The sequence below is a fragment of the Myotis nattereri genome (genome assembly GCF_964212035.1).
Source record: "Myotis nattereri genome assembly, chromosome: 4".
In the NCBI taxonomy this organism is placed as follows: domain Eukaryota; kingdom Metazoa; phylum Chordata; class Mammalia; order Chiroptera; family Vespertilionidae; genus Myotis; species Myotis nattereri.
This window is the reverse complement of record NC_138079.1, coordinates 100,949,255-100,961,412: the sequence shown is the minus strand read 5'-3', so window position 1 is coordinate 100,961,412 and position 12,158 is coordinate 100,949,255. Positions and strand designations below refer to the sequence as shown.

Below are 12,158 nucleotides of genomic sequence, written 5' to 3'. Positions count from 1 at the left end.
CTGGTGCACTGAACACTGCCAGCTGCTATTGTTATTCGTCTTGCCCGCTCCCTAGGCGTAGCAAGGGCCCAGGTTGAGGTGTGTTGACCAAGTGAAAGAAGGGACAGAGATGCAGGCTGTTTCAGAGGAGGAAGCAGCCGGCTCCTCCTGCTTGGGGTGGGGAGTTGAGTGTGGGCACTGAGTCAGGGAAGACCTGGCCTCAGGCTGGGGGTCTCGGATTCAGGAGCTCAGGGGTGGGGCAGAGTGAGGGAGACCCTGCCTCCCAGCCCTTTCCAGGCAGCCTCCTAAGTCATAACCACAGAGCACCTGGCTGGCCCCGCCCACCCAAGCTTCCTGGGAGTGCAGGTGAAGGGTGAGTAGGGTGAGTCCTAGGGCTTCTGAGTGACAGGGCCCACAGGAAGGCTGCCCCAGAACTGGCAGCCACTGGGGGCCTGATTCATGGCTTTCCAGTAAGTGGGTTAACGGGATCCCAGAGCCCCGGGCTGGGCTAGTTCCCCTGGCTGAGTCAGGTCAGCCGGCCCCTGGAGGCAGTGGCCTTGCTGAGCCTTTGGGCAATCCCCTTGGCTGCCCCCCACATCTCCCCAAAGTCCTGGGGCCTCTCCAAGACCTCATACCTGAGCCTCCTGCTTCTGAGGAGCCAGACCCTGGGTCTGAGCACCTGCCTTTCCCCACCTGGACCCCCTTCCTTTCAAGCTATGAGCACCTTTCTCTGCACCCCCCAACTCCATGGTCAGCGTCAAGGCTACGGTCCAGGTTCCCTAGCCTGCCCTCCTGAGGTCAGATACTGGGCAGATACTGGGCCCACAGCTGGCGCTGGTGTCCTGAGCCCCAGATCCAGAGCCCGAGTCCACTGGCCCAGTCCAGAGGCAGGGGTCTCGGCCAGAGCCCCCCAGTTCCCGTTAAGGCTCATTTCCTCCTGGCAGCCCCACCCCTTCTGGTGACCTACAGCCCCGAGTGGCAGGGACTGAGCCACTCACTGGGGGGACAGGTCCGACAGCATTCCGCCTCCGAGGATAAAACCAGGGGTGACCTGCAGGGAACTCTGAACACTCCTGTGGCCGGCACGGCACAGCTCGCCAGGCCGTGGCCCCACCCCCACTGGACATGCTTGTGTCCAGAACCCCCCCAGCCCTGGGTGGGGGCTGCCTCAGGATTTTAACCTCCCTGCTGCTTCTGGCTTCTACCGGTGAGTCCGGAGGACCTGCTGCCCCTCCCTCTCTACCTCCCTCTCTGCCCCTTCAGGATCACCTCCTCCTCCCTCTAGACTCAGCCACCTTCCTTCCAGGGCCTGCCGGAATCCAGTCTCCTCCTTTGCTCTCTCCCCTGCCCCCTCCTCCAACCCCCCACTCTCCCTCTCTCTCTCTGTTATTTGACTGCTCCATGATGCTCAAGGTTTAAATGAGACACTGCAGGTAGGTACTAAGAGGTTTCATATGCTCCATCTCTGGTGGTTATTGTTGACTAAACTCATTATTGTCTTCATCTCCCTCTCTCCTCTTTCTTTATTTTTAATTCTTTTGTTGTTCTTAATTCCCACTGGAGGACATTTTTTCCATTGATTTTTAGAGTGGAAGAGAGGGAGGGAGGTGTGGCGGGGAGAGAAACATAGATGTGAGAGAGGCACATCGATTGGCTGTCTCCTGCATGTGCCTGGGCCAGGGCTCAAACCTGCAACCCAGGTACCTGCCCTTGATAGAGAATCAAACCCTTGACCCTTTGGTGCTTGGGCCGACACTCTAACCACTGAACCACACTGGTCAGGGCTCCCTCCCTCCTGTTTCTTCCATCTTCTGGGGCAGCAGCATCCAGGCCTTGGGCTTGGGGTTGGAGGTGAAGGGAGTCTCTGGTCGCTGACTTAGGTCTGAGGGAGGAAGCTGAGAGGGTCAGGTGTGTGCCCACTCTCCGTGAGAGGTGTCCCAGGGGTCGCTTCTCCCCCCCAGCAGGTGGGATGAATCCTGAGCATGAGCTGGAGGAAGCTGATGGGATGTGCAAGGCTCAGCTCACAATGAGAGCATGAGAGTTCCATCCCGTGCCCTCCAGGCTCCAGGCAATGCCCAACCTGGGAAGGCCTGGAGGGGCCTGGGAATGAGAGGCTGGAAAGGGTCACTGGGCCTGGGGGGAGGTCCACTCCACTGGACGCTGGGGGGCCATTCTCTCCACTGGGCACTTGGGGGCCTCCTCTCAACTGGCCTGACCCTTCCCTTCTCTTGTCCTCAGACACCTTCAGTGCTGCCAAGACACCTGGTGAGTAGGAACCGCCCTGAGGGGAGGAGGCATGGAGGGCGTCTGAGGGGAAGGGCAGTGTCTGTGTGTCTGTCTGCGGGGGAGCGGGGGGGGGGGGGGGCCAGAAGGAGGCAGAGGTTGGATTAGAGAGCGGGCAGGAAAGGAGGCCCAGAGGACAGAGCAGAGACTGGGGACTGGAGGAGGGAGGGCCAAGTGCAGCTGGAGTCCAGGAGGGCAAATGGCCAAGGAGGTAAAAGGATAGAGTTGTGGGCAAGGCTGAGAGCTACGTGGAGGGGAAAGGCCAGCCAGAAGGGAGGGCAGAGGAAGAGGAAGAGCAGGTCAGGGGAAGACACAGCAGAGGAGGGGGTCCGTGCAGGGCAGAGGGCAGAGGGAGAGGCAGTGGAGCACAGGCCTCTGGAGATGGGCAGAGGGAAGGGGCTGAGGACCATGCTGAGGGGGTGACAGAAAACTGGACCCTCCTCCGCCAGCGCCCCCAGCCTGTGGGAAGCCGCAGCAGCTGAACCGGATTGTGGGTGGTGAGGACAGCGCCGACGCCGAGTGGCCCTGGATTGTGAGCATCCAGAAGAACGGGACCCACCACTGTGCGGGCTCCCTCCTCACCAGGCGCTGGGTGGTCACCGCCGCCCACTGCTTCAAGGGGTATGGCAGCCAGTCTCCTCCACTCGAGTCCCCAGCTTCCTTCCTGCCCCACACCCGGGCTCCTCACACAGCCACGGCTGCCACCGCCGGTTCAGTCTGGGTCCCTCTGGACCGACCCGGCTCCTCCCAGAAGGCTCTGTTGCTTTTGTGGGGACTTCTTGTGCTTGCTCTTCCCCCAAACACCCTTCCCGGACCCTTCCTGGCCATCAGTGGTTCCTGCCTGACCCCACTCCCTTCCCTCTTCCTCCCAGCACTCTGAACAAGCCATCCCAGTTCACGGTGCTGCTGGGTGCCTGGCAGCTGGAGAATCCTGGTCCCAGGTCCCAGGAGGTGGGCATTGCCTGGGCACTGCCCCACCCTGTGTACTCCTGGAAGGAGGGCTCCCGTGCAGACATCGCCCTGGTGCGCCTCGAGCACTCCATTGAGTTTTCTGAGCGAATCCTGCCCATCTGCCTGCCTGATTCCTCCATCCATTTCCCTCCGAACACCAACTGCTGGATTGCAGGCTGGGGGAGTGTCCATGATGGAGGTGCGTCTCTCCTCCCCCATGTGGTTGGGGACAGATAAGGAGGTACGGACAGAGGGTGGTGGACACTAAGAGACACAGGTGCCCTGGCAGCAAAGCTTAGAGGCCAGTGACATAGCATGACAGACAAAAAGATGGACTACAACCCAAAGATGTGGCATCACGGAAGCCTAGGTAGACAGTTTCAGGTCATTTTTAATGAAAGGTATCTTCCGCTGTGTTCTGAGCCAGAGCAACAAAGATATTAAGTGATCTAGAAATGGCTGGAAGGAGGCATGTGTGGGGCCCAGCTGAATGCCAGGAATATGAAAACAGCCCCAAGATTCCAACATGGGAGTGGCATCCCTGGTGGCAGCCTGCTGTAATTGCAGGCAAAATTCCCAGGAGGAAATACAGTCTCCATGACTGTAAAATATAATAATTGCAAACTGAGTTTGGAGGTTTGGAAAACACCATCTAGAAACACAAAGCAGATGAGATAAGGTAAAAGGCAGTGAGGCAGGAAAAGACAGATGAGAGAGAGAGAGACTAAGAAAGGACAAAAGATCAGAAAAATAGGACTTTAACCAGATTCCAGAAGAACTAAGAGAAAGGACACCATTTGTGGAATCTGGAGATCCCACTGACAGGTGTCAGCCTCCCCATGGTCCGTAGGGGCTTCTGTGAGAACTGGAACTATGGGCTGTGGGGGCATGTGGGGGGCGGGGGGGGGGGGGGGGAGGGTATGTCTACAATTCCTCCCACCTCCAGGCTGTCAGGAAATTCCTCAAGTTTTCATGACATTCAACACCTAATGCTCACTTATTGAACACTTCACCTATCGCAGTCCCCATGCTGGGTAAAGCAGTGCCTGAGACGGGACAAGCCTGGACCACTGGGTCTACCCATCTGTGGGCATCAGAGACCTTGTTTGACAGTTCAGAGCATAAAGCTGCATGCTCACGTCCCATTCAGTAGGTCTGGAGGTGGAGGCCTGGAATTCAGGTTTTCCGCAGCCCTCTTTGGAGAGCCTGACAGAGGTGACCCATTAGACTTTGAGAAGCGCTGCCAAAGGGGATGAGGCAACCCGGAGAACTTCCCAGGCCTGACTCTCTCTTCCCCGTTCCCAGTGCCCCTGCCCCACCCGCAGACCCTACAGAAGCTGAAGGTTCCCATCATCGACTCGGAAACCTGCGGTCGCCTGTACTGGCGGGGAGCTGGGCAGGAAGCCATTACCGAGGACATGTTGTGCGCAGGCTACCTGGAGGGGCAGCGTGATGCCTGTCTGGTGAGCACCCCACCTTCTTCCCTGAGATTCCTCCTGGCTGGCTGGGCCTCTCCCAGAACCAGCTGTGGCCTGCAGTCCCCTAGGTGCTTGCAGAACAGGCCTCCAGGGGGTTCGGTCACTCACCCATCTGTTCACACATCCAACATAGACTGGGCACCTCAGGTGTCCAGCCCGCCCTCTCGGGGAGCTGTCCCGGGTGGAGGATGGCAGGATGGTGCCCAATGCCTGGCCTTGGACATGGTAAGGCCTGGTTGCAATTCCTACCCTGCTGCCCGTAGTTGCCAACTTGGGCAAGTCATGTCTTCTTTCTGAGCCTCAGTTCCCCATCCGTGCCACAAGTTACAATACTCTCTGCCTCACCGAGGAGGGAGGAGGTCTCACACGGGGTGTTTGTCACCAGAAGCGAGCCCAGGAGGCACGTCCTACCCGCCCTTCCTGCCTGGGTGGAGTTCAGGGCCTCAGGATGGATAACTGCCTTCTCCCCACAAAGGGAACCGCCCGCCGCCGCCGTCGCTGTGTCGGACCCTGGGCTGTGCCCACCCGCTGCCTCACGTGGGTGGGTCCCTAACCTGCCCTCCTCTCCGCAGGGCGACTCCGGAGGCCCCCTCATGTGCGAGGTGGAGGGCGCCTGGCTGCTGGCCGGCATCATCAGCTGGGGCGAGGGCTGTGCGGAGCGCAACCGGCCCGGCGTCTACATCAGCCTGGACGCCCACCGGTCCTGGGTGCAGAGGATCGTGCAAGGGGTGCAGCTCCGCGGACACTCCTACGGGAGCGGGAGCGGGCCGTCGGGGTTAAGAATCCTCCGGGGACGCCGGGCGGCCCGGGGCGGCCCCGCGGCCTGATCACGTGGTTTCCTCCGCTGTAAATAAGCCATCTACCTCTCCCGGGCGCCCGCCCTCCGCTGGGAGGCCCCGCCCTCGCCCCGCCCCCGGGCTCAGGCTCCACCCCTGGGGCCGGGAGCGCCTTTGTGTATATATGTTAATGATTTTTACAGTTATTTGTAATCCCGCCCGCATATTTTATTTATTCCCCCAATTTCAATAAATTATTTATTCCCCAGATCCTGTTTTTTTTCCCCCTTGTATGGGGACATTGGGGAGCAGGGGTCCACCTGGGGTTCAACACCCTGACCCCTGACCTTTGCACTGTCCTTTTATAGAGAGAAGGCAGGAGACCCAGCTCTGCCACATGAAAGCACCCCAAGGGTTTGGTGGCTGCAGGGCCCTGCCGATTGGGTTTCCAAAACAGGGCTGGTGGGAGAAACCACGCCCCCTGCGCCCAGAGGCCTGTCTCCGGGTTTGAGCTGAGGCAGCCATGCCTTGCACCCCCAGGAGCTGACTCACCAGTGACTCACAGCTGATTCCGTGAATCCTCCCTGTGGAGGAAGGAGCACAACAATGAGACAGCAGGGCTTCAGGCTCTGCCTCATCTTGGGCTTGAGTCACCTGCCTGCACCCACAGGGGTGGGGTGAGCGCAATGTCCCAAGCCACAAGGAGTCGCCTGGCTTCCTGCCCCGGGGGGACCCAGCTAACACTCTTGTTCCCTGAGGATGGCCTTTTCCACTGTCGGCTCTTCTGCGGCTAGGCCTCCTTCCTCCTGGACCAGCCCTTTTCCCCCTCCCCACCCCGCCCTTCCCTCCCTCCCCTCCCTCCCCTCCCCTCCCCTCCCCTCCCCTCCCCCATATCTGGACCCCTGTCCTAGTCCACCTGGGCTTCCCTGGAATAGTTCATGCAAAAGAGATTCACTCTGAAGCCAAGTCAAGAAAACAACCAGGTCCGGTCACGCTAACAGCGAGGAGTGCCCCCGGCCAGAGCCAGGCAGTGAAGTGAGTTTTTGAGAGGGGCGTGCAGGTGTTTGTCGGTTTTTTGGTACCCTTTATTGGAACTACTTTTCTAAAACATTTGTTCCTATTGTTTTGATCACCCTTAGGTTATTACCAGATCACACGAAATGTTGTGGGGTTGGTTTTGTTAAAATAAACAAACAAATGCTAAACTGGCCTCCTGCTCACCTGGAAACCAGCCTGGGGAGTGAGTGGGTGGCAGCTGAATCCCAGGACCTCCCCTTTGTGACCTAGTCCTCTCTTTACCTGTCACTCTGGTCTCCTTACCCTCCTCCCTCCCCTTCAGTAAACAGATGAGCTCCTTAAAGTGACATGCTGACAAAAGCCTTTGAGAAAGGGATGCCTAGAAATATCTGCCAGCGTGGAGAAGCTGCCCCATGAATAGCAGGATGCTCCTGGGTGAGCTGGGTTTTCTCTGAGTTGGATGATCAGCCTCCAGGAAGCCCCTGACCCTGAGGGCACCCTTCTGCCCATCTCGAGGAACCTGAGACAGGCTGGGCCCTCAGTGGGGAGCAGGTGCTTCAAAGTTTGACAGGATTCCACAGAGGAGCCCCTTCGCTCCTTGGTTGGAGGTGGGCCCCGGGACATGCCCCAAATCTAGGCCACTCTCGGGGGGAAGGCCTCACTGCTTTGGCTCCATAGATACCCTCTGCAGCCTCTGGAAGCTGCAGACAAGACCCTTCAGCCTGCCCAGCTGTTCCCTCCAGGAGGAGTCTCCTCCAGTGGGAATAGGGCCAATATGCCCATCCAGGCAGATGCCTCCACTCACATTTAACCTCCCACAATGAACAGCCCTTTATAGAGTCCTTATTACCTTCCCAAGGGCAGGAGTGGAGACACCACAGTGACAAATGTCATTTCAGCAGAAGCTGACTTAGCTGCAGGCTGTGAGGTCTGGCTATTGCTCCTTCACAGGCTCCTTCCTTAATTCTTTAACCATCGAGGAGACTTCCCCCTCCCCAGCCTGGGACCTCCCAACTCTTCCACTCTGCATCCAGAACAGTGTGAAAAAACACATTTAATCCCAGAACATTCCCCTAGTTGGCAGACTTCTTTGGTTGGCTCAGCCAACACCCATTCCGATCCCCATCCTCTGCTTCCTCCACCGTAGAGATTGGAAAAGCTAAATACTCACTCCTACAATCTCTGGCAAGGTCACCAGTGCCTATGGGACTGAGTGTTGGCCAATGAGATGAAAGCAGATTTCTGATGGGTGGTTTCTTGGGAAGCTGTTTTTTCCTGATAAAAGGGACATTAGCCTGTCCCACCTTCCTCCTCCTTCTAGACTTGAATGCAGGAGAAGAAGCCAAACTTAAGAGGGTATATACTGTATGATTCCATTTACTAGTATATGACATTGTGGAAAAGGCAAAACTGTAGGGACAGAGAGCAGATGGGTGATTGCCAGAGGTTGGAATGGGGGAAGGGTTGGCCATAAAGGAGCATGGGGGATTTTTTTTTATAGTGATGGAATTGGCTCTTTATCATGACTTAGGTGGTAGTTATGTAACTGAATGCATTTATCAAAACTTAAAGAACTATACACTAAAAATGGTGAATTTTACTGTATGTAAACTACTCCATAAGCTTGATATTTTTAAAAACCAACAACAGCCAGAACCGGTTTGGCTCAGTGGATGGAGCGTCGGCCTGAGGACTGAAAGGTCCCAGGTTCGATTTCCGGTCAAGGGCATGTGTCTGGGTTTCGGGCACATCCCCAGTGGGAGATGTGCAGGAGGCAGCTGATTGATGTTTCTCTCTCATTGATGTTTCTAACTCTCTATCTCTCTCCCTTCCTCTCTGTAAAAAATCAATAAAATATATTTAAAAACAAAACAAAAAAACCAACAACGAAAATGTGGAATCCTCCTTGACTCTTCTCTTTCTCTAAATTCAAACCATCAGAAAATCCTATTGGTTCTATTCTATCTTCAAATCATGTGCAAAAATGGCTACTTGTTTTCACGCTGGTGCAAGCCACTCTCCTCTTTCTCTTGGATTTCTATGATAGCCTCCTACCCGGTCCCCCTGCTTCTGTTGTTGCTCTTACCAGTCCATTCTCAGCACAGCAGCCAGAGAGGTTCTCTTAAAACCTAAGTCACATCATGTCATTCTTCTATTCAAAACCCTCCCCCATGACTCCTTACTTTACTTAGAGGAAATGACATGACCTTTCTGGCCTTCCTTCTTACCTCTCCTCTCCTTGCTCCCTGTGCTCCAGCCACTTTGGCTTCCAGCTGTCTTGTGGAACACAATAGGCATGCTCCTGCCCCAGGGCCTTTGCACTGCAGCTTCCTCTTCCCCCACATGACTGCATGGCTCACGCCCTCACTTCCTACAGGTCTTTGCTCAAATATGACCATGTCACCATCCTGTTTACAAGAGCAGTGTTCCCCTCCCACATTGCTTCTTTTCTTGCTTTCTCTTCTTCCAGGACATTGATTACTGTGGAACATGCTACATATTTTACTTGTTCCTTGTTTATTGTCCCCTCCCAAACACACACAACTAGGAGATAGGCCTCTGTCCCTGTATTTGTCCTATTCTGTTTTACTGTTTACTAGACTATCTTACCCAAGAAATATTTTGAGTTCATTAGAGGTTAGACCTTTATTTTATCCATCCTGGGACAGTCAGTGTCCAGAAAAAAGGGCCTGGCAAAATAGCAGATGTTATAAACGCTTCATGAGTCCATGGTAAGGAGTATGATCTATTTCATCAGGATGGTGGACATTGTAGACATATCTGCTTTGTTTCTCTAATGAATCACTCAAGCACCACATTCTCTCATGAGCAGAATTTCATTCTCTCTTGGGGCTGCCCCACTCTATCCACGAATTGTCCAAGAGTCCTAGGGGTTTATTTAGTCCAAAGAGAGGAATTCTATGAGAATTGCAAAGTCCAGCAATCCTCCAATTTAGTTCCATTGGGTCAAGGTCTGAATAGTGACCCCCCACAGTCTGAGAGCCCAACCCCCACCTCCACTCTCCTGCCCTGGTGTCGCTCTTGCTCATCTCCCTCACTGCCAGCCTTGTACTGGTGTCCTCCACGTGCGACCTTGGGTTGCAGGTCTTGAAGGTTACACACACAGGCCCAGTCATCGTTCCCCAGAACAGAGTGCCCCAGTGGCCTTGTCCAAAGGGCTTGCCAGGTACTTATGCCCCCTCCGCTGGGGACTGACCTTTGGAACACTTCACAACCGACATTCTCTTTCACTTAGTCCAGTGGTCGGCAAACTCATTAGTCAACAGAGCCAAATATCAAGAGCACAACGATTGAAATTTCTTTTGAGAGCCAAATTTTTTAAACTTAAACTATATAGGTAGGTACATTGTTATTAACTTGATTAGGGTACTCCTAAGATGGCCTCAATCTGATTGAGGTACGTTCGCTGAGGTCGACCCCTTCCAACTCGCCCATCCACACTTGTCTTGTATACTTGTTTCAGATACATGAGTGAGGATGGGAGAGTTGGAAGGGGTCGACCTCAGCAAACTTACCTCAAAACAATGTACCTCCCCCGCGCAGCGTCTCCCGTTGCCCCACCAACCGACACCCCCCACTTCTTCTAAAGCCACTTCTTCAAAATAGACTGGCCCAGGCGGAAAACCGACTTCTGCGCATGGGCCACGAAGTTTCAATCGCACTGTAGGTGCGCCCCCGCACGTGGTATTTTGTGCAAGAGCCACACTCAAGGGGCCAAAGAGCCGCATGTGGCTCGCAAGCCGCGGTTTGCCAACCACTGACTTAGACCACATTCCACTTGCTAAGTCATTATCTTTCCCCTCTGGAATTTCCCAGGATCCAGACCTGCCCAGAGAGTTCCCTACCAGAAAAGCCCACCTAGAGTCCTTTAAAAACCTCTGGCTCGCCCGAGAGGCCGAGCGGGCTGGTGGACACCGGGTTGGGAGCCTCCGGTGCCGCTGGGGTAGATGGCTCCCTCTCCTGCAGCCCTGAACTGCCGGAGCGGGTGGAGCCCGCCTTTAATCCGTCATGACTGGGACAGTGCCTCTCAAATAGGCTTATGGTTGGCGTTGGTGGTATAGTGGTGAGCATAGCTGCCTTCAAATAGGCTTATGGGTGAAGAATTTCTGGGGGGGGAGGGGGAGAGGGTGTTAACAAGTCAGATTTCTGAGCCACCCCGACACTCTGACGCATTGAATCTCGCGTGGCTCGAGGGTTTGTATCTCAGTAAACTTTCCGGGGGATTCGGGCCCATGTGGCCCGCCGGTCACGCCCGCTTTAGGGCCAATTTTTATAAATCTATTTAGCGAAGCCATCTCCTTTGGAACCTCCAGGGTGTCAGGGCTTGTCGGATGACTCCGCCTCTCGCCTTGAATTGGCCCCTCGCTCGTCCCGTCCCGGCAGATGAATCTCCCTTCCTGGTTGGTCGGCGGTGAATCCGTGGCGAGGTCTGGACCAATGGGCGCTGTAGTTCGCAGAACGTCACCTGGAGGTGGGTCCCCAGCTGGCGCCGTTGGCCGTGGACGCCTAACTCGCGCTGAGACTTCCGGCGGGGGAGCGAGCGCGGAGTTCTGCGTGAGTTCGCGACGCAGCGAGAAGCGCGGCGCCCAGGTCCGTGCCTAGGGAGGCCCTGGGGAGGGCTGGGCCGAGGGCTGGCGCGGCGGCTCCTGGCACCGACTGAGAGGCCAAGGCGCCGCAGGCGGCTGCGGCCCGGCTAGAGCGGGCTCTTCGGCCGCGACCTGAAGCCCAGGGTCCTCGGGCTTCTGCTGACGCCGGCCATCCCTGTGCGAGGCTGGGGGCTCCTTTCCAGGCGGGCACCGCTGGTTTCCCGGGTAGGGCACTCCGGGGGCCTGACGATGGCGTCGGGCCCGGGCTCCCAGGATCGGGAAGGGCTCCTGATAGTGAAACTGGAGGAGGACTGCGCCTGGAGCCAGGAGCTGCTCCCGCCGGACCCGGGGCCCAGCCCGGAGGCCTCCCACCTGCTCTTCAGACGGTTCCGCTTCCAAGAGGCCGCTGGGCCCCGGGAAGCCCTCAGCCGGCTCCAGGAACTTTGCCATGGATGGCTGCGGCCTGACATGCGCACCAAGGAGCAGATCCTGGAGCTGCTGGTGCTGGAGCAGTTTCTAATCATCCTGCCCCCCGAGATCCAGAGCAGGGTGCAGGAGCTGCACCCGGAGAGCGGCGAGGAAGCAGTGACCCTTGTAGAAGATATGCAGAGAGAGCTTGGGAAACTGAGGCAGCAGGTCACAGACCATGGGCGGGGAACAGAAGTGCTTTTGGAGGAGCCTTTGTCACTGGAAACAGCACGAAAGGCACCGAGCTTCAAGCTGGAGCCAATGGAGACTGAGCGAAGCCCTGGTCCCAGGCTGCAGGAGCTGCTAGGCCCCAGCCCTAAAAGGGACCACCAGGCTGTAAAGGAGAGGGCATTATCTGCTCCCTGGCTTTCTCTCTTTCCTCCGGAAGGAAACATGGAAGACAAGATGACTGGGCCCCAGTTGCCTGAGAGCTTAGAGGACGTGGCTATGTACATCTCCCAGGAGGAGTGGGGGCATCAGGATCCTAGTAAGAGGGCCCTCTCCAGGGACACGGTGCAGGGGAGTTATGAGAATGTGGACTCACTGGAATCTCAGGTTCCCAGTCAGGAGGCCCTGAGCATCCAGGTGGAACAAGGAAG

The 12,158-nt window shown here is 56.3% G+C and overlaps 1 protein-coding gene across 2 annotated transcripts; it reads left to right on the top strand.

Annotated features, from left to right (window-relative positions):
• Window positions 1-1,104: 1,104 nt before the first annotated feature.
• PRSS22 (serine protease 22) lies at window positions 1,105-5,736 on the top strand (the record flags this gene model as incomplete). 2 transcript variants are annotated; one of them, XM_081089288.1, is made up of 6 exons in its annotated part: window positions 1,105-1,186; window positions 2,218-2,244; window positions 2,712-2,883; window positions 3,135-3,412; window positions 4,519-4,676; window positions 5,264-5,736. In XM_081089288.1, the coding sequence occupies 6 exons, from the start codon at window positions 1,105-1,107 to the stop codon at window positions 5,516-5,518; spliced, it is 972 nt and encodes a 323-aa protein (XP_080945414.1). In that variant the 3' UTR covers window positions 5,519-5,736. The 2 variants fall into 2 exon arrangements, with proteins under 2 accessions (XP_080945414.1, XP_080945413.1); XM_081089287.1 differs by lacking the exon at window positions 2,218-2,244 and having other exon boundaries at window positions 1,105-1,190; window positions 2,689-2,883.
• Window positions 5,737-12,158: the final 6,422 nt, after the last annotated feature.